This window comes from Carettochelys insculpta, chromosome 6 (genome assembly GCF_033958435.1).
Source record: "Carettochelys insculpta isolate YL-2023 chromosome 6, ASM3395843v1, whole genome shotgun sequence".
Classification (NCBI taxonomy): Eukaryota; Metazoa; Chordata; order Testudines; family Carettochelyidae; genus Carettochelys; species Carettochelys insculpta.
In genome coordinates, this window is record NC_134142.1 from 44517456 (window position 1) to 44540079 (window position 22624).

The 22624-nt window shown below is 41.4% G+C and overlaps 2 protein-coding genes across 5 annotated transcripts in view; one reads left to right on the forward strand and one right to left on the reverse strand.

The window, feature by feature from the left end:
• Positions 1–14212, forward strand: part of FBXO33 (F-box protein 33) — a 71689-nt gene extending 57477 nt beyond the window's left edge. The window contains exon 5 of the mRNA XM_074996821.1: positions 14037–14212. Coding sequence (XP_074852922.1) covers positions 14037–14153 — 117 coding nt within the window. The 3' untranslated portion in view covers positions 14154–14212. The remainder of the gene's footprint in view (positions 1–14036) is intronic.
• Positions 1–22374, reverse strand: part of MIA2 (MIA SH3 domain ER export factor 2) — a 47368-nt gene extending 24994 nt beyond the window's left edge. Inside the window, exons 1-10 of one of the 4 annotated variants that reach the window (XM_074996813.1) lie at positions 17272–17347; positions 14566–14717; positions 13298–13429; positions 7252–7273; positions 7052–7140; positions 6133–6204; positions 4540–4650; positions 2888–2959; positions 1188–1292; positions 231–353 (exon numbers count right to left, since the gene is read on the reverse strand). In XM_074996813.1, the coding sequence (XP_074852914.1) occupies positions 231–353; positions 1188–1292; positions 2888–2959; positions 4540–4650; positions 6133–6204; positions 7052–7140; positions 7252–7273; positions 13298–13429; positions 14566–14643 (804 nt within the window). In that variant the 5' untranslated portion in view covers positions 14644–14717; positions 17272–17347. Of the gene's footprint in view, positions 1–230; positions 354–1187; positions 1293–2887; positions 2960–4539; positions 4651–6132; positions 6205–7051; positions 7141–7251; positions 7274–7527; positions 7611–13297; positions 13430–14565; positions 14718–17271; positions 17580–19344; positions 19503–22349 lie in introns of those variants that run through there. The other 3 variants (XM_074996815.1, XM_074996812.1, XM_074996814.1) reach the window with 3 other exon arrangements.
• Positions 22375–22624: the final 250 nt, after the last annotated feature.

Here is a 22624-nt window from a genome sequence, read left to right on the forward strand (position 1 = left end):
TCAAAATTTAGCTTCTAGGATTCTATGGCCTTTGGACAGCATTCCAATTAATTCAAACCTCAAGCCAAACATTTTTGTTTGCCCCGGTGGGTGGAGGAAGAGGAGAGTGAGAAAAACTAAAAAATAAGTAAAAAGGCAAAAAGCTAGTTGAGACAGCTTAACATCTTCTCTTCCTAATATTTAGCATCTCCTATAATACAGGAGAATCAGAGTTAAGTACCACAATTTACCTTGACTTGACTTTCCTTGTTTTTCAAAGCTTCCTCCATATTTGCTTTAGATGATTCAAACATTTTTATTTGTTCATTTAGTTCACTAAATCGTTCACCCCATCCTTCAGCTTCTTGTAAAAGCTAAAAAGAGAAGTGTACCAGATGAGACAAAGATAGAGACAATCTATTACAAGTTGAAAACAAAAATAAGCACACAAACTTTCAGGACTGTTCTGGTAAGGCTATGATCTGAAGAAGTGGGTCTGTCCCACAAAAGCTCATCACCTAATAAATTATTTTGTTAATCTTTAAAGTGTTAACTGACTGCTTTTCTGTTTTGAAGCAAAATTTGTTATTTAAGAACAGCATATTTAAAATGAAAGCTTCAAAAACTATTTCTCAGAATCTTGCAAAAGATTCCAGTTGGAGGACAAAGGGCAAATGAAGATTTTAACATACCAAGTTATGAAGTGAGGTAGATAATCTATTTTACTCAAAGAACAACGAAGTCTACATAGAGGACTGTAATATAGAATAACTGTCACACAAGAATTCAAGCAAACCTAACTTTCAGCTTGCCAAAGATGAACAATTTAAAGAGATGTGGATGGATGGATGGATGGATGGATGGATATGTTTTAAAAAAAAAAAAAAAGGCTGTGCATAAACTTGGACAAATTAGATTTTTTAATCAATCAATAAACATCCATTTCACTACATACACAAAATAAAACAAAAAATTCCACTGATGATACCTTTACAGAGAGACAGACAAAGAAAACAGTTGCTTGAGAACTGGGTTTGATTAAGGATGACTAGCTTCGTATTTCTTGACATGTGATGACAAGGCAGCAACTAACATCTCTCTCCACCACCATCACCCCACACCCCCAGGGAAGTATTTAAATTAACTTATTCCACCATAACAAGACATTCTTAAAAAAAAAAGATCTCACCAATCTCCGGTAATCGTACCTGTTTCTCACTTTCCTGAAGATGACACTTTTCCTGTAGTGCATCTTGCACAGATGTTGCAAGTCTCTCCTTATTAATTAGAAATACTTTTAACGTGGTCTTGGCCTAAATAAAAGAGAAGAAAGTGATCTGCTTTAACAGTGTATTAGAATATCTCATAGCCTGCTGCTTAAAATAAGTTTCTTGGTAGTGTATGTTTTGTGACCATATGTAGCCAGACAGCCAGCCCCCTCTCAGACCAGCATTGCTGGGAACACAAGGGAGCCAAAACAACAGGGCACTTAACATAAATTCCAGCACAGCCTTTGAAGCTGTGAGAAGCACAGGTGTGCTGCTACAATGTGCCTCTGGGAACATATACAACGATTAGGCTCACAGCAGACAGAGAAGCTGTGACAGACATGGCTCTTAGCCCCTACTAAATAACGTGATGCACACACACCCACATCCTAGGTGGGAAAATATTTACCCTAATAAAAGAATGTCCAGTAGTCGAAACTTATTGTTTCTCTCCCTTGCAAGTGTAAACTACTCTTGCGAGAGCTGGCGTCGCCCAGACAGACCAGCCCCAATTTGGCATAAGAAAGGAGAAAGAGAATAAAGGAGTACAGAGGTATAAGTACCTACAGCACCATGATTTTTGAGTGCTTTTCACTATCTATCTGCTGGTCAGATAAGTGACAGCCTCCCAAGGCTTCTGCAGCTAAGAGGGTCCCTGAGCCTTGTCCCTTATTCGTCTTTCCGCGGAATTGAGTGACCGATCCTGGCTTGGCACCGCTGGAATCGAGAGATGCAAGGAGGGTAAGAAGCACCCACACCTGATCTCCTATCTTTAGTGTACACATATTTTGAAATAGAGCTCTATACTTTGTTTTCTTTCTTTGGGATTGTGGCTTCAGCTTTGTAACTTGTTTGTGTGTGTAACATCTATACATTTAAATAAGTAGGCACTAGCAATTTTGTAACCACATGATTAGAATCTAGTTTAATAAATTCTGGTAACCATTTGTGCATAAGCCTGACTTGTTTCTCTGGTTTACTGTAAAGCAGCCAACACAATTAAAGAACCTCAGCCATTTTGGCTATAAAGCCTGGCCATTAGGTGAGAGTACTAAGAGCCTAGCGTTGAGTTGTGCCGCCTCCACGGGGCAAACTCTTGGGGCGCCTGTCAGTCAATCCTGACTGCCCACTGCGAAGGAGCTCTGAGCTCTAGCAGTTAAAGTCACGGGTGTGGAAAGGCTCTTAGTGCTGCCATTGGGGCACCTGTCAGTCAGTGTTGGACTGCCCACTGCGAAGGAGCTCTGAGCTTTAGCAGTTAAAGTCACGGGTGTTTAGGACCTTGGGGCATCCGTCAGCCTAGCCCGGGCTGCCCGCCGCGAAGGGACAGTGCGTCCTAGCGGTTAAAGTCACGGATGGTATAAAACGGGCATAGCTGGCACCTCAACAAACATCCTTGGCCATCGGCTAACACCATACACTGACAAAATGAAGTGTAACTGTGCTTTCCACTTAATGGTGATTGATTTTTACAAAAGCGGGTGGCAATTAGCTACCACATACTAAGAAGTAAAACTGTGCCCCAAAAGACAAGTATTAATATTCATATCAATTAATTCCTGAATTTAAGTGTGTGATAATACAGTCTGATTTTAGTAACAGATTTACATTATGTGAACAAAAACTTCAGATACTGAACTTACTTCTGCCACTTGTGATTGGATCAGTTTTGCTTCATTTTTTAAAGACTCCATTTTTCTCTGTATGTCTGCCACCTGCAAAGCCATAATATTTATTTTCATACTAGTTATTCTAGAAGCACAATATAAATTTAGTTTAAATATTTCAGAGATACATTTTCACCAAATGCTACTAAAAGTGTATTCCTGTGAAAATATTTCATTTAAAAACTGTAAGGATTGTCTTTGCAAGCTTGAAAATACCAGTTTTCTTTTCAAAAAATTTCCTTAAGGAAGATTGGACATATGATTATATGCTAATGCCCTCCTTTTATCTTGTAACATACTGTTTTTCACAAGATGTCTAATATATCCATTGTGAGACACTGGGGAATCAATAAATAATAAATCTGTTTTTCTAAAAGTACTTCAGGAAACGATTTTCCATATGCAGGATACTTAAAATGTCTGCTGAGCAGGCCTCCAATAATTATTCCTTTATAGCATTTAAAAGAGTGAAAGTGTTCACTGAAGCTACATCTACACTGGAGTTTTGTGAACAAAACTCATGCGGCATCCACATTACAAATGCATTCTGTCGACAGTAAAAATCAACGAAACGTAGCACTTTTGTTGACAGCATTCTGCCATTCCCCAGGAGGCAGAACTCGCCTCTGTCAACAGATTCTGTAGACAGAAAGCAAGTGTGCACGCTCTGGGGACGCCCTCTGTCAACAGACAGAGCTGCCTGGCCTCTCTCTGTCAACAGAGCCAATCACTTTTTCAAATCTGCTTTGCTGTCTGGCCGCAATCTCTAGAAAGAAGTTTTGTTGGAACACATATTCCAACAGTAACTTCTGTCAACAGATTGATGTAATGTAGACACAACCTGAATTTACACTCTTACTTTAATTGATGGAGGAACTTGTAACATCACTGGCAACACAGGCAAGGAAGAGACCATAATTCAAAAGGGTTCTATGGGCTTCCCTGGTTACATAACTGTACAAGTTGTTTCAAGAGGTACTTCTCCCTTGATAGCAACCACAAAATGCCTGTTTCAGCATTCACTGACCAGACAAGACCATCTCCCACTTCCTGAATATCCCCAACATGGAAGCAACTTATTTTGGCTGACAATAAGTATCATTAATGGCAAAGACCAAAACACTGCAAGTGAAGGACTAGAGAAGGGGGACACAAGAGTATCTGTTGATAAATGAACCCAAAATGCTGCATTTTTGGAAGTTCTGCAAAAATTATTCCCTCAGCCCAGCACAAATAGTTCTGTTTTCTAAACAAAAAGCCAGTTAAAATTCAGGGAACTGTCTCCAAATCATAGTTTAAAATTTATATGGAAGCATTAAACTGCGAAAAGAGTTTAAAGTAATCACTTAATTATTAAACAAGTCTTCTCTTATCCTTTCTACTTAGGATTTTCAATATATAGCTGTATTATTAGCTCCTAAATATTTGTATGTTAGTTTCTAAATGTCATCTACCTGGGATTTGTCCCTTGAATATATTTTTAAAACAAACATTAAAATTAAAGAAGGAATGAGAAAACTGTCTTTTCAGTAAATGTCTTCTCAGAACAATATATTCAAATGATATACATATTCAGATTTTTAAACCCAAGTTATCTGAATATGATAAACTGTTTTTCCGAACCTTACCAAATCATCCTGTTCTGATTGTTTAGATTTCGCTTCTTCCAACTCTTTTTCTAAATTCTCTATTTCATCTTGGAGTGCAGTGTTCGACCTGTTCAGTTTTTCACGATTTGCCTAAAAAAGTCATTTTTATAGTCAACTAATACAAATGTATAGCTATAAAGTACCATATATACTTGATCATTAGCCTGTTCATTTATCAGCCAATTCCCACAAAATTAATAGTTAAAACTGGAAAGTTGCCCTGACTCATTCATAAGCCAACTTGGTATTTCAGGAGTTGGCAAACTTAAATTTCCAGCTGGTGCAAAGGCATTTTTTTTTTTAAACCTGAAGCATCAATAGTCACAGATCCCTGTAGGTCCCAATGTCTGCCATTCATTGTTCCCAGCCAACTGGTGGCAGCCATCAGACTATGCTGCTTCCTGCTCCTCCCATTGTCCAGGAACAGCAACAAGGAGTTAAGGGGTTCTGTGCCTGTTGACATTTTAGGTAAACAAAATGGCCTCTCTATGCCAACAGCTTACTTTGGCAGGCTCTTTACTGGCCTGCTCATAAGCCAATCCTCACCCTTTGATTCACTTTTTTTCAAACCAGAAAAATTCAGCTTATGAACAAGTATATACAGTAATTAAATAGAGATGTGTATAGTTTTGTTTTCAGGAACATTTTAATAAGATACAGAGATAAAATGGAACTCAGAAGTTAAGGCTGCATTGAGAGCTGTGTGTTAAATTAGAGATTAAAACATATACGTATGAACAGTCTTAGTCCCAGCCTGATAGCATTTACTCCAAGTACAGAATAATTTTAAGTAAATATACATTTTAAAATAGCCCCATGAAAAGTATGGCGAGGTTAGGTGTGGGATTTTTGGTTGAGCTTGGTTTTTTTTTTTTTTGTATCCTCTATCAAATAGGTTCCCGATTTCTAAAAATGGATTCATTTCTAGATTATATCAACATGTAAAACACATTATATATACACACCTTTGGAACAGAACCATCAATGTTTAAAATTCATGCTGCAATATTTGTGATAAACGGTGTCGTTTCAAAGTAGCGTGGTACACATTTGATTCTGCATCAGTCATTTGAGGAAGAACGTGTTTTCACAATAATTTTACAAGATACATTAGTGTTCCCTGTAACCTGAACATTTGAGTAGCCACCCAGGAGAGACAATCAGGTGCCACCCAGCTGACTAGCACAGTGGCCACAGCCAGCATGAGTGGCACACATCCGCACATGCCTTGAAGCTCATCACAGAATTTATTCTGCCCATGGACAGAAAACATTAAACGGGAACACTGGATGTCACCAGTTAAGACAAAGAAACCTATCTGCATAATCATTTGCTCCAAAATGAATTGCCCGCATGTCTGATTTGCTTCATATTTATTTTCTCTACATAACGGATCCACTTCATAAACTAATTTACTGTCTCATTCAGTACTGATTTTGAGAAACCTCGGATTAGCAAAACAATTCCACAGATACAAAAAATACACTTCTGAAACATTCAGTTATTTTCCCCCAGAACACCACCTCAATTACACAAAATAAAGCCCCTTTGCTTCTCTTATTTTGTTTTTACCTCCATTTGTGATGTGTCTGTTGACTCTTTCAGAAGATTGGCATCTTTTAGAGATGATTCTAAGTCTTCATACTGAAAGGAATACTTAATATCAACATGTATGTAAGATCAAAAATTGCTTACAAATGCAGTTAATTTATGATGTAGTTTGAAAACACTAAAGGGTGGATTTAAAGGTATTTAGGCACACCAGACATTAATCCCAATGGCTATGTCTACACTACAGTGATCCATCGACAGAAATTACTGTTGGAAGAAATCTTCAGACAACTTCTGTCGACAGAGTACATCCATACACAAAAGCAGATCAAAAAAAGCGCTCGACAGGGAGGCCAACTGGAAGCAGAGCAGACAGGGCTGCCCGCCAGTGACCCAGAAGCCCTGTCTATCAACAGAGGGTCCCCCGGCGCAAGCACACTTGCTTTCTGTCAACAGAGGCATTCCGCCTCCTGGTGGGGGCAGGGGGAACAGCAGAACACTCTTGACAAAAGTGCCGCATTGTCAATTTACTGTCAACAGAATGCGCTTGTTATGTGGACACTGCATGAGTTTTGTCAAAAAAACCCTCTCGTGTAGACACAGCCAATGGATATTAGGCACTTCTAAGGTCCTTCTGAAAAATCCCACTAAGTACTTAAGTAGCTTTAAAAAAATCTGGCCCTTAGAAGTTTAGCACACAGAGCATAAAAACAATACTTAGGAGTACATTTCTAATGCAGTGTACCATACTAGAATTAAGAGCAGAATGCATTAAAATCTATAACATTTAAAAGACTTTGACCGGGGGTGGGGGGAGGGGAGAGGCAGGGAAGTCGATTTCAAGATGATCATAAATATATAAGCTTTTAAGATGTAAGCTTAAAATCAACGGTTCAATGAGCTAAACATACATTGGATGAAGAGGACAAATAAGAGTTACCTCTTTCTTGCAGAGACTAAGTTTTTCAAGAACTTTGCATTTGTCTTCAAGTAATTCAGCAATTTTACTGCCAAGCTGTTTTTCCCTTCCTACAAAGAAACAGTAGCTCCATTTTGTAACATTCAAGTTATTAAAATAAGTTAAAAATTAACAATGTAGCTAGAAAAATGCCACAGAAACAATAAGGAAAGTTAACTTACCTACATACAGTCTGCTTTTAACCTGAAACAAAAAGAACAAGCACTGAAATTTGCCTATTATGTTACACAGCATGCAAAGATTAGACTGTGAAGTTTTTAGCCTCAGAGTTCTCCACTTAATACTGTACAATATTTATTATACAGTAAACCATGTGGATCTTTGTGATCTTGTAGTCAGTGTGAACCCCACCTTAACTGTGCAGCCATCTCATACATATGCAAATGGAAGCATTTTTGAACAGCAATATGTGTTGGAGCTTTGCATAAATTCTGTACCTCTGCACACTCCCATACAAGTCCACAGAAGGTGGGGCAGCTGTAACCCTCCCTCAGTTCATCTCACCATTTAAAGCTGTGATCTGAAAAGCAGGGGTGAAAGGTGAGTCAGAATGGATCCCATGACCATGTCCATCTTGAAGAACAAGGGTTACTATAGGGTTAAGTAATCTCACTGTAGGTGCCTGAATAGCAGTATGAACCCTAGGTAGCAGAAGTAAGTTATTTCATTTGTACCAAACAGCAATTGAAGTACTGCTCCTGATTTTGACAGCTGATTCAGTTGCCATACCTAAGGCATGCTTCACAAAAAAGTCAATGGGTGCTCCACAACGCAGTTTTCAGAAACTGGCCAACAGAAGATGCTGCCTGTTCCCTGGTGACATATACCTTGACATTCAATGGGAGAGCCTGAAGCTTTTCTGCAGGTGCTGAGTGAAGTTTCAGAAAAATAGAATGGCAATGGATTCTTCATGTGAATTATGAGAATGCCTAAGAGATTGTGTGCTCACAGTGCCATGTGGAAGGATGTGCAAAGTAGCATTGACATGTGTCCAAATTTTCCCAGGTTGTTGCTATGTGGAGTGTTTTAATAAAAAAAAAAGGTAGCTGTCCTGGGAAATCTGTAAGAGTGCTCAATACATATTGTCAGGGGTCCAGTTTTATGGACTAAGGATCATCACAGACGTGCTGTATTTTTGTACCTCAGAAGTGGCAACCCTAGTAAGGTGGTCTGACCACAAGGGCTTGGAACTCAGTGATTCCCCATGTTGAGGTGATAGCAACCAAAAAGATTGTCATATTTCTCAGTACACTTCTTTACCATCAAAACAGTGATTCAAAAGGAGTCAACTTGTGGAACTTGTTGCCAGGGGATACAGTGAAGGTGAATAGTGTAACTGGGTTTAAAAAAAAAAAATAGCTAAGTTTATGAAGGGCAGTACATCATTAGCCAAGATGCTCAATGATGAAACCCTATGCTCTAGGTGTCCCTAGACTTCTGACTGCCAGAAGCTAGAACTGGATGGCAGGGGATGGATCACTGAATAATCACCCTGTTCTGTTAATTCCCTCTGAAGGATCAGGCAATGGCCAGTGTTTGAAGTCATGATAGTAGGCTACATAAACCGTAGGTGTGACCTGTATTGCATTTTCTATGTTCTTATGAGTCCCCACAAGTTTTAGGAGACAATATTGACAGAGAATAAACATGAAGACAGTCCTTGAGGAAATTCTGATAGTCAAAACGAAGGATCAAGAATGACTGTACCACAGCATAACATTCCAATATTGCTGCAAGGTGGGTGTTAAGAGAGTAAAAATGATAAATCTAGAATGTTTCAGGTACAGCATGTAATCTGGAAGCTGCAACATCAAGGCCTTCACTAGGTCTGGATCATATTGGGCTGTTCCTATGAAAAATCCTTTGCCATTTTCAGGAGCACAGTATTCCTAATGGAAGGTTTCTCACTTCAGAGGAGGGCTTCCTGAACCCATAGGAAATAGCTTCTGCCAGCAGTGCTCAGCCAACATCTAATACCACAAGTGCAACAACTGCAGATCTGCCTGCAGTATCTGACCCTTGTTCTGACGCATTATGTCTAGGCAGATTGGCAGCGTATAGGACCAGGCTTTGTCCTTGTGGAATAACACCGAGTTCTGCCCAGAGTGCCCGGCTACATGTTTGGAGCACCCTCTATGTCATAGAACATGGGCACTGGAAGTGTTGATATCACTGCTGATTCTTTTCCTGGTGTCCTCTTCTCTACACAGTTCTTTGGCACTGCATGTGGTTAGCTAGGGAAATGGATAAAACTGGTTTGCCTGTTAGCTTGTCTCTTCATGATCCAATGAGACCTTCATACCATGTTAAGTAGCCCTTTACTGACAAGTCTGTACAAGTGGATCTAACTGCCAATACTCCACCCAGATGGTTCAATACAGATCATGGTGGTCATATGTTGAAACATCAGGAGTTCTGAGGGTTTGTAGAAGATTGCTAAATTTCAATGAAAACTAGCGAATTAGACATTCACAGATTAGAATGAACTGAAAGAGGGTTGCCATCACTCTGTCCTTAATGGCGCTCTATAGGAGCACAAGATGCCTGCATGGTGTAAACAGGCACTGTTGTTAAAAAATGCAGAGGAGGACTTGAATGCAAAAGGTTCAGTGACATCTACAATGATATCTATATTGTAACACACTCGATGTATTTTTACATAGATAAACTATTAGCCAGTCAAAACAGCTAGGACTCTTGGCCTTTGATATTCGATTAGAACGGGCCAATTTGAAAACTGCATTACAAGAGGTGAGCTATTTGCACAGAAGGCTGACAAAATTTAACAAACCCACTTTGGATGCCTATAAATAGACTCTGAATGTAACATAAGCATAAGCATCTTTTAACAAAGATGATAAAACAACATGATTACGTGTGCTTGTGACAATCTACAGTAAGCTTTACAAACAAGCAGTCCTGTTGCACCTTAGAGAGTAGCAAATTTATTAGGTCATGAACTTTCATGGGTAAGCCTGACTTCAGATGAAAAAAGCTGGATAAGAGGTCAGGCCAAGGTGCATGCACTTGTGAAGATGCTCATCTGTCAAGTGATTGTGGAGTTCGCATTTATACTATTTGTGCTAGAATACCCAGATTTGCAGAGGTTTGTTGATCAGCATATCATTAAAAGATAGATGGCTAGATTCTGACTATTCTGAAACCAGACAGCATATTGCATCCACAAAAATCAAGAAGTCCCACCTCTTTGAATTTTGTCTTCAAGGAATCTGAGCTCTGGAGCCTTACAATTTCTAACTGAAATGCTGTTTCATTAACTGAATGAAGAATGTGCTTTGCTTCAGAAGAGGAAAGCCATTAGCAGAGACAACAAATAGATCACAGATAAGAGTAAATCTTTTGACAATTTTAAAATGCAAGTGGAGAATTTTTAAAATTCCAAATCAGGTTGTTTAGGAATTCTCACATTGTTTTTAGCAAAGTTTCATCTGTAGCAACAATACACAATATGGGAAACTGAAAGACTTTTCCTGCCACGTCTGACAAAGATTTCAAGATTCCTCTGAAAGGTACAAACTTTTTCAAACAGATTCCTAGGGGGAATTCAAGTGACTAGTTATATCACACAGAAAATCTACTTGTGACATAGAGGGGACATCATTCATAAATTCCAGGAAATCACAAGCCTGGCTGTTTCAAAGAAATTCAAATGCAGAAAACGTAATATGTGCCCCCTTCTTAACCAAATACTGTTGTGCTGCAACAGGACACCGTACTTAGCTGAAACATCTTGCAAAGGAGCTTTTAAAGAATGTTGCCAGCTAGAAGATGAGCTTACGTAGTCTACTACTCTCAGCAAAAGTCACTTTTTTCTAAGCCTCCAAACACCTTATCGAACACTACAGATTGATCAATATCGCAGAGAAGTGTATTTAATGAAAGGTGTATCACTACCAGACATAAAACAAAGTGCCTCTCTTTCCGATATGAAGCAGCCTCCATTTGTAACAAGCAAGGTTAGAACAGCAAATTAAGAAAATTTAATCATTTTGAATTGTAGGGAGAATTTAGGACTCTGATTGAAATTTGACAAGAACAAAGGACCAAACCTTACCCAAAAGTATCATTAGATTTTCAATAAGTTTGTGTGGCTAAGAACCTCAGTATTATAGTCTCTAAAAGACCAGTGCTCTGCAGAAACATAGGTTGAATAATGTACTATGCTAAATCATATTAGTGGTTTAGCGAAACTTCGTGAAGCTTCCTGAACTTTTATAGGCAGTCTTCCATACAAGTTGGGCCTGCTCCTACTTATCCTGCAAGATATGACAATACCACAATCCTAGCTGGTACAGCTACAACCTAATACAGTAACATACCAGGATATATGGGACTAAATATATATACAAGATGCTTAAGGAAGAACTGGAAAACTAAAACATATAGAGGTTATTTTAGAGGCTGGTTTTGAAAATTTGTCCTATAAAATTAAAAAGTAGAAAGGAGGAATTTTGTCATTGTTTAGTTTACTTTGCTGTTTTTAACGTGAAATGCATATTCACCTTATAAAAAGCATTCTTTCAACAACCACTCACCCACTAAGATCCTTGACAAGAAGCCTACAACCCAATTTTCCTCCAGTTTCAGAGAGAGTATCATCAACTGTATAATCACATGACTCAAAAATATTGTGATATTGGCAGATCAGAGCCACAGACACACTCATTTGTATAACGTAGATCAAAAAAATTATTAATGTGTAAGTCTGTATTCAGATATTTAAACCATGAAAATTAATGGACTGTTGCTTTATTGTTCTCACTTACCTATTCCTATTATAAGGTAACAGCAAACATTTTCATGCATGTATAACCCTGTAATTAAATTGCCCATCAAATCAATCTTATGAATTGCTAATCCAGGACATAGTGTCTTTAACAAAATGAAAAGTGTATTTTCAAAACAAGCCACAGCTTTAAGTGCATTTCTCACTATATACTATCAAAGAAAAAGACCCATTGGTCCAAACACGGTCAACTAGCTTTCTGTAAAAAGAAAATGTATCAGATTTATTCAAGGAAAGATCCATCTTTTGAGACTTTTAGGATTCTAGCAAGGCAACATAACTGAACAAAAAGACAGAACCCCCAGAGTTACTCTGCATAGACCTGAAAGTCTTCCTGGAAATTGGCAGTTTATCACATCACTGACACTATGGAGCAACAAAACTGTGATTTATTTATTACATCTTACTTGTTTTAATCTCTCAATAACTAATTTTTTTTTCCTTCTTAGCTAAGTGTTTACTATAGACTTGGCTGTCAGTGTTTTCTTTGGCCTAAGGTCTGGAATACAACTGATCTGAGGTGAGGGACTGGGAGAAACCTTATCAGAGGAGAGTTTAGGTTTAAATAATCTTATCACAAACATGGCCATACAGGGGGAGGCATGGGGCCTCAGACAACACCCCCTTGTGGAGTTCAGGGTAACCCACTCTTGTCATAGGCCCCACCCCACCTACTTACCACTTCCTCTGAGCAACATCCACTAGCAGGATCACCAGACATGGCAACAGCAGGGTTCACCTTTCCCTCATTCAGCACATAAGTGGCAGGAGTTGGACTGTCCCAGCAGCCTGCTTCACTCCTCGGCCCTCGCTTCTCCATGGTGGCTCCACTTACCACCACCAAAAAGCAAAATGCAGTGGGCAAGGAGGCCAACATGGAGCAGGCTGCCAGGCCACTTTGGCTCCTGCCATCCACGTGGTGAATGGGGAGAACAAGGAGGTGAACTCTGCTACCACCCCACGCTGGGCCCCATAATCCTCTGGGTCCCTCCTATCCATAGGGCACCTAGGGAAGCTATTGTGGGGTCTGGGGCAGCCACTCTGATTCATCTCAAGGACAGAACGGCTCTGATCACGAAGTTCAGTTTGTCAAGGTGGTAAAATAGATTGGAGGGTCTACAGGACTGCATGACTTGATGGTAAAAGAGGTACAGTGATCCAGGAGTTCACATTTGTTACTGGTTTGGTGAAATCTAGTAACAGAACATGCCACCAGTTTGGTGTGTCTGCCCTGAAACACGCACTCAAAACAGCGGTGAGCCACTCCAGACAGCATGGTTTTTCTTTTTTTTTTTTTTAAGTGAATTAGATGTCAAACTGATAAAATGACAGTTTTAAACAAATTTTTGTAAAATACAAACCATTGACATAAAACTCTACATGTCATTTTGGATACTTACTGATTGATAACTTCTACACAGAAACAGTAAGACTGTCAGAATTCCAACACCTGCTGCACAGATCACTATTTCCCATGGGAAACCATAAAGATCAGGACCAGGTCTCAGATCTTCAGGAAAGGCTTTCACAACCTTAAGAAAAAAAAACCAAGAAGCACATCCAAGTGGTTTTTAAAAAAAAGAGGGAGAGATTGCCTATTATTTTTGACCAAAGCAGACATAAAACTGATTTGTTTACTGAGTCAACTACAAGGCTATAAGACACTTTGTATATTTACTTTTTCAAAACCCAGAGAAGTAGCAAATGTTGTTAGAAGCCTTCTGTTTGGTTTTTAAATCTTTTGTTTATTTAGCAGTGTACAGTATAAGCCAAAGACACATATGGTGTGTTGAATAAGAACACACACAGCATTTTAAGATTTCCTTCTGGACTTGTTGCTTAGGGGAAATTTCCTTCTTGAGGTGTTTCATATGTTTCACTAGTAAAAATATCTGCATTAAAATAAAAACATTTTTATAAGAAAGTTGGTAAATAATGTATAGTGACTGCTAAACATATGAAAATAATTCCTGTGATTTGTGTGTATATATTTTATAAAATGTGTGTGTATATTTTACAAAATAAAATTAATAGGTTATGTAAATCTTCATGATTTGCACAGCTTGTGATCTACATTATTTTTCAACCAAACAAAAACAACTTGTTCAATGCAACTTACCTTTCCATGTACAACTACAGGTTGAACCTCTCTACACCAGCACTCACACATCTGGCAACATCCATGGATGTAGAGGCTCTGTATACCAACATCCCACACAAAGATGGAATAAATGCTGTCTGGAACAGTATCCCTGATGATGCTACAGCACATCTGGCGGCTGAGCTCTGCAACTTTATACTCACACACAACTATTTCAGATTCGGTGACAATATATACCTTCAAATCAGCGGCACAGCTATGGGTACCCGCATGACCCCTCAATATGCCAACATTTTCATGGCTGACCTAGAACAACGCTTCCTCAACTCTCGTCCACTAACACCCCAGCTCTATTTACGCTACATTGATGACATCTTCATCATCTGGACCCATGGGAAGGAGACTCTGGAGGAATTCCACCGGGACTTCAACAACGTCCACCCCAACATCAGCCTCAGCCTGGACCAATCTACACAGGATATCCACTTCCTTGACACCACCGTGCTTATACACAATGGACACATCAGTACCACCCTGTACCGTAAACCCACTGACCGCTACGCCTACCTTCATGCCTCCAGCTTCCGTCCCAGACACACCACACGATCCATCGTTTAACAGCCAAGCACTTAGATATAACTGCATTTGTTCCAACCCCTCCGACAGAGACAAACACCTACAGGATCTGCACCAAGCATTCTTGAGACCGCAATACCCACCTGAGGAAGTGAGAAAACAAATCAACAGAGCCAGACGTGTGCCACGAAGCCTCCTACTACAGGACAAGCCCAAGAGAGAAACCAACAGAACACCACTAGTCATCACCTACAGTCCTCAGCTAAAACCTCTACAGCGCATCATCAGGGATCTACAACCCATCCTGGACAATGATCCCACACTTTCACAGGCCTTGGGAGGCAGACCTATCATTGCTCACAGACAACCTGCCAACCTAAAACAAATCCTAACAAGCAACTATACACCGCACCACAGTCACTCTATCTCAGGGACCCATCCATGCAACAAACCTCGTTGCCAGCTCTGCCCACATATACACACCAGCAACATCATTACAGGACCTAACCGGATCAGCCACACCATCGTGGGCTCATTCAGCTGCACACCTACCAATGTAATTTATACCATCATGTGCCAGCAATGCCCCTCTGCCATATACATCGGACAAACTGGACAGTCTCTACGTAAAAGAATAAATGCACACAAATCAGACATCAGAAATGGCAATATACAAAAACCCATAGGGGAGCACTTCAATCTCCCAGGACACACAGTAGCAGATTTAAAAGTAGCTATCCTGCAGCAAAGAAATTTCAAGAACAGACTCCAAAGAGAAATTGCTGAGCTACAATTCATCTGCAAATTCAATACCCTCAGCTCAGGATTAAACAAAGACTGTGAATGGCTGGCTAAATACAAAAGCAGCTTCCCCTCTCTTGGAGTTCACACCTCCAGATCTACTGATGACAATACAACTCAGCCTGCCTGACTGAGCTAACCTCGTTATCCCCAGCCTTGCTCTGGCCTATTTATACCTGGCCTTGCAGATTTCCAGGACCAGCATCTGAAGAAGTGAGTTAACTCACGAAAGCTCATGCTCTAAACTTTTCTGTTAGTCTATGAGGTGCCACAGGACCCTTCGTTGCTGGCAACATCCGTAATTCAACATTATTTTAGTTAGCCAGATAACCACTTATCATGGGTGTGTCAAGTTTTCTGTGGTCCCATAAAGTTTGTTTACAGCCACCAATCCTGGCTCTCAGTCTTCTGTGCTGTTCTTTTGCTGTAATTTATCCCCAGATATCTTCTGAGAGCCCAGTGTGCAGTAGAAGTGTTGGTAATTCTGATAGGCAATACTGACCTCCCATAGTCTGGAAAATTGTCTTGTTTGGCATAAGTTAGGTCCTGAGGGTGCCAGACTAGGGAGGTTCAACCTTTATCTGAATAAAACATTATACACTGTGTCACGTAACTTGCCAACAGACTTATCTGCAGGCCTCAGACAGCAAGAGTGGGAACTTCCATTCCTGTGGTACAGCCAAGTTCCCATCCCTGCATTACAGCCTTGGACCCCATAAACATAAAATAGCCGTATCACCTCCTGACACTTCTGTTTAGATGTGGGAACCTAGAGAGATCAGTGACCAGGGCAACTGTGGCTTCAGCCCTGCGAGAACAATGAAAGTGGCACTGAGCCAGTATCCACACACTCAGTTAACAGCTAAGGGATCAAAAAAAAAAAAAAAAAAAAAGTCATTGTGACCACCCACCCCTACCTGAGTTTCACTGGGGACTCTCCACCTCAGGGGTGCCTTGGCCAGTCCCCCAGCTGGAGCAACATCTGCCACGGCCCTGGTGCGAGGCACTTCAGGACTGGAACTCCCTGTGGCAGAAGGGACCTAAGCATGCCAAATAGCCTCTTGTCCAGACCTATACACTCCTGCTGTACTTGGCTTATTAATGTGTACCTTGCGAATAGTTTGCAGTAACTTGGAATAGATAAGCTCAATAAAATACTATTATCCCTAATGAGCTGTGTGTTGAAGTGAATCCCATAAATCCTGTCTGTCCTTGGCCTTGTGAGTGGACATTATGCAGAAAAGACAAAGTTTGAGTCTTATAAGCTAAGGTGTTAAGTATGCACTGGGAAAGAGCCATCCTTAAACCTCCTTTGATAGTACTGAAAGAGTAATACATGCATGTTTCCTTCCATATTTGAGCCTATGTTTCCTAACTTCATAGATAATAAAATACTTAAAGAGTTCAACCTGTCTTATAGCTTCTCACAAACAAACCTCACTATAATTCCGTTCCTTGTTCCGGTCTCCTCTTAATCCTTGGCCCTCCAAGCTGCGCCTCACAGGGAGACCCCTGTGCACGGCGATCTGCTGAATGGGGGGACCTGGCCCAACCGCTTGACTTTCGAGCACAGCGCAAGCTCTCAGATCACCGGTCTGGCGGCTGATTAGTTTCACGAAAGTGACGCAACACCAGCTGTGGTGAGAGGGGACCCCCGAAGCGCAGGGTAAGGATGTGTCCCAAAGGGAATCCTGGTTTCCTGTTAGGGGAGCCTCCCACCCGCAGAGGCCGTCCCGCCCCGCCAGCGCCACTCTACATCTGCAGCAGCGCAGGGCAAAACCGCAGCGCCCACCTGCCGGGGCGCTTTCAGGGCAACCGGCCAACTCTTAAAGAGCCCCAGAAAAGCAGGCCGCAAAGCCCCAGACCCCAAGACGAGCCCCGGCCGCCCGCACTCACGCTGCGCGCTCGCTCCAGGGCCAGCCCCCACAAGTGCTGCGCTGTCTCTTGGAAGCCCGGCCACAGGCCCGCGGCTACCGCCTCCGGAGCATCCTGGCGGCTCTCCCCGGCGGCCATCTTACTGCGGCAGCGGCAGCGGCTCGCGCTCCGGGCAGCGGTGAGGCGATAACCGGCACTCAGGACCCATCACCGGCAGCCCAAGCAAAGCCTGCGCAGCTTCCTGCCGGCGCCAGGCTGACAACTGAGCAGGCCGTACCACCTCCGCTGAGACTGGGGGGAAGAGGCGGGACCACGACTGGCGGGGTAGGGGAAACCACACCCACTACCACCGATGGGAACGCGGCAGGTGGGACCGCACCACTAGCCCACAAACAGGGGCCAAGCCAGGCGGCACCATTCCTAGGCGGAGGGACAGGGGTGAAACCACTGACTCAGTGGGGGAGGGGCAGCGGTTCCACGTTGACCGCAGTAGTCCACCCCCTCCCGTTGTGCGCACCCGCAGCGCAGCGCCGGGGGCACGGCCGCCAGCAGACGCCGCTGGTTGGGACCTGCGGATCCTGGGGCCATCCACTGAACGTCAGACGAGGGTGGCTCTTTGGCCTCCATTTTAGGCAGGCTCCCGAGATGATGTCCACGTGCGCTCCCTCCCCCTCGGGCAAGCCACTGGCAGCCGTAAAGTAGCACCGGTCACCCTAGCAGGGTTGTACTGAGCAGGTGCAGGAAAACACACAACCTGTAACAAGGTTTGCTCCAAGTTATGGGGCCTGTCAAGATTGTGCAAGCTTATGCCGCATTAACTCATTCACAAGATGGCTCTGTCAGCTACCTAGATTGTTATATTACAAAAAAAATCGGGATTAGATTTATGTATGTATCTGGCTATTGGACTCTGACCCTCTGTCCTTTTTCCTCCCAATAGCCACAATGAGCCCACATGCCAGAAGCCAACTTAGTCTCTAAAGATAACTGCTTGTAGCCTATGAAAATACTACCAACTTCTAAAAAAATTCACCCCCCCCACAGTGCTCCTTGCCTGAGAGGGTAGGAACTTGAGCCTAAGTCCTCTGTTTAGAGATGTTTCCTGTTCTGTTCAACAGATTGCTAATAATTTGGTCATTTAAGCATTTCTTATACAAATGGATTCCCTCAGACAAGCAAAAAGCCGTCTAAGCCCTGCTTGATCCAAGATGTTGTTACCAATCTTATCTGATGAACTTCTGGAAATGAACCCTACTGTCAGTGAGAGTTTGAAGATAATATTTCTTCCCAATGCTTTCCGTAACTTTTTTACAGGAAGCAGAAAAAAAAGGGAAAAAATCTGAGGGAAACAACGATAATTAAACTAAACATACAGTATGGGAGGATTAAGAAAAAAAGTAAAGATGGCTCCTTCCATTGCTCCTTGAGTCCCTCGTTCTGAACATACTACCTTTCAGCAGAAATAATGCACAGCCTGAAACACTTATCATACCTTAATGGAGTCAAATGCTGACTCAGGATAGTTAAAATCTCAAGCTAATGCAACAAGCCCTTCTTCACAGATATTAAAAATTCTACATTTAACTCTAGAGATTGTTTCAATGCTGGAAACTGCTCTTTAAGGTGGAAATTATTGAATGCAGTTGACTTGCTATTTATAGCTTAAACTGTGTAGACAGAATCCTTTCCTCACAAACACATAGTCCACTAACCTTTCAAAGATTTAAAGAGATGTAATTCAGAAATAAAAACAAGATATAAAGTAAAGCAAAGCAGCAGCAGAAATGTAGCACTTTAAAGACTAAAAACATGATTTAGTCCGTGATGAGCTTTCGTAGGACAGACCCAGATCTAATACATTTCTGATGCTTTGTTTTGTTGGAGTGCAAACTAACACAGCTATCTCTCTGTTACTGTTCAAGATACAAAGTAGTTAAGGAAGGTAAAGGAGAGATCATGACACCACAGTACAAGTTTATAAGTATTTTGATGGCTCTCCCAATCATTCCATTTTGACATATACCCTTTAATAGTCAGTGAATACTAAATCAGTCTCTTCTTAGCTAGACTTTAACTACTTGTACAGAAACTTACCTCTTCATTTGTTTTGGATATTTCCATTTGTGAATCAAATATTGGAATCACATAACAAATATATATATAAGAATTATGAGCATAAAAATAGCTCTAGTTTCTTAAGGAAAGTTCCTGATCCAGTGAGAGAGACATCCTGCACTGGTATGTTTCCAAATGGACAGAGATCCTGTTTTGACATTTCTGAAGTTGGGAGAGGGGGCCCAGAGGTGGAGTAATGACTAACAACAAAGCGTCTCATTTCATGGCTCCTTTCCTTTGTAAATATAATTTGTTGCAATGTGTTTTAAAAGTTCTAATGCAAATAAATGTTATATTAGGAAGTTTAATATAGTCTTGTACTTTCCCTTTATAAAAAATAAGTAAGACATCTTTTGTGCTCCACATCTCAGTTAAAAAATATCACAGGCCCGTAATACCACGTGTTGTTTAGCATTACACATTGAAACACAGAGGCTGCAGAAAATATTGATAGGCCATATCCTAGCTATGTAGCATTCTAATTTTATTTCATTATTACTGTAACTATTTTTACACTCCATTGTGATTTTTAAAATTGTAATTATGTTTGTAAAGCCCAGCTTTAAGAGATGACTCAGTCATTCTTTGTGTGTAGCAACATATGAAATATGCATGTTTTACTGTGAAAATGTAAGAGGAAGGAAAAATGTAATAAAAGATAGCAGTTAGTATCTAATGATATACATGAGAATTTGAAAGTAGCCATTTTATTTTTACTGAACAATAAAAATTTGAATTTTAACATAGCCTGTAAAGCAGGAATACTCTTATGTATCCCAAGTAACCATTAAAGTCTCAGTTTCTAAATAAAACAAATTATTCATGTTTCCCTCTGATGGTTCATGTATTTGCCAGAACACACTGTGATAAATGATAAGCATGTACAATAAACTCTTTCATATCTGGCAGCCCCAGGACCAGGGGGTTGCTGGATATTCATATATTTTGGATAATAGAGAGATATACCTAGCAATGCATAACATTAAAGAAAAATAAGATTAGGTATAAATAAACAAACAAATGTATGCAGAGTATTTCATTTGCCAACAACAGTAGTATTGTGCACTGTATACAATCTAACAAAATAATTTATTAGGTGAGCTTTCGTGGGACAGACCCACTTCTTCAGACCATAGCATACCAGAACAGACTGAATATTTAAGGCACAGAGAACCAAAAACAGTAATCAAGGAGGACAAATCAGAAAAAAATGATCAAGGTGTGCAAATCAGAGAGTAGAGGGGAAAAAGGGGGGGAAGGTCAAGAATTAGATTAAGTTTGAATGGTCTGAAGAAGTGGATCTGTCCCACGAAAGCTCACCTAATAAATTATTTTGTTAGTCTTTAAAGTGCTACTTGACTGCTTTTTTTGTTTTGATAGTATACAGACTAGCACAGCTCCCTCTCTGTTACTGTAAACAATCTGTATTTGCTGTATTTACTTTCACTATACTGTTCTTATGGAAAACTTAACTAAAAATTATTTATAGTTAAAATGCTGGTTATTTGAGAGTTCCGGATGATGGAATGCCAGTTATGAAAGAGTTTACTGGAGGAGGAAGCCGTGCTAGTCTATACACTATCAAAACAAAAAGCAGTCAAGTAGCACTTTAAAGACTAGCAAAATAGTTTATTAGGTGAGCTTTCGTGAGACAGACCCACTTCTTCAGACCATGTGGGTCTGTCCCACAAAAGCTCACCTAATGAACTATTTTGCTAGTCTTTAAAGTGCTACTTGACTGCTTTTTTTTTTTTTACTGTAATAGTTTACCTCAGCTTATTTCAAACTTTAAGTCCTTGATTATACCCCATCTGAAAAGTTCTCAGAAGTTTTTGGCATATGATTTCTTCAGATATGCTTCTGGTATTTGTGCCTCAAGAGTTCCAATGTTTCTCTGCCTTCCTCAACACCCTTGTGTAACAAAGTTTCTTAGAAATTTACCTCCAGGATGTCCTCCTTATATTGCCCCCAATCCCATTTATCACCTGCATCCATAATATTCTGCCTTTATCGGTCAAATTCCAACATCTGCCTCTTCCAATCTACTTCTGATCCCTTCAGTTATCCCTGTCTTTGCCCCTTTTGTTTCTCCAAGTTTCCCATGTCTCTGCCTACCCTTTCGACCTCCACTTTTCAAGTCTCTTTCCCCAGTTTCTGAAAAAAACAAGCAGTCCCATAGCACCATCTGATGAAGTGAGTCTTACCCACTAACATCATTATCTGATAAATAAAATCTTTAAGGTGCTACGGGACTGCATGTTTTTTGTAAAGCTACAGACTAACACAGCTACCCCCTGCGACTATTCTCCAGTTTGAATTTTGCACTACAGCTCCCTTCATTTACTGTGTCCCAGTCTTCCCTTATTCTCAGGCATTTCCTTCCCTAAATCTCCACCCTACTCTCACTCTTTCTCTCTGCATCTCCACCACCACAGCAAGTTTCTCCCATACTTTCTTTCACTGCTTCCCCCTTTGCTTCTCCCACGTTCCATTTCCCCAGGGGCCTCCACTTGTATTTGTTCCCTCCAGCACCGGCCCCCCCTCACCTCAAGACCCAACTGGCACCTCACATCTCCCCCTCCCCAATATTCCTTTCTCTTTTGGTGCGTTGCCCTCCCTCCACAAGATCCCTGACACCATCGTCTCTCTCTTCAGCTCCACAAAGCCCACCTTGTATCAACCCCCCCAATCAAATTCCCTCCTACCTCTGTACCTCCCTGGCCACCCCTTTCCCACTGTTCCCCATGTTCTCTCTCCAAGGACCCCTTGGACTCGTTCCCCCTCCCCACCCCGAATCTGTCCCCCAATTCCTCGTCCCCACCCTCTCCAAAGACCAGATCCAGCATTTCCATGTTCCTTTCTGCACAGCCTTGCGCCTGGCCCCCCATGCTACGGTACCCCTTTCCAAGCTCCTCCCTGCACCACCTTCCTCCCAGCCCCGGCCAAGGCCCCTCCTTTTCCAAAGCCCCCCCTCCCCCACATACCCCAAGATTTCTTCACCGTTCAAGGCTTCCATGATTCTCCCTCCAATGTCCCCTTTGTGCCCCGCCAGCCCCTCCCTCTCTCCCCATCCCCTCCTCCGAGAAACGACACGAGCAAGAGACCAGCAACTGGATGACGGGTGCCTCCCTGCCCGTCCCCTACGCCAACCTGACACGGGGAGGAGAGCATCGCGGTAGGGAGGAGGCTGAAGCAGCTCCGAAATCTCGCTGCACTAAGGCACAGCGGCCCCGATGTCCGGAGGCTGCACTGCAGCTGC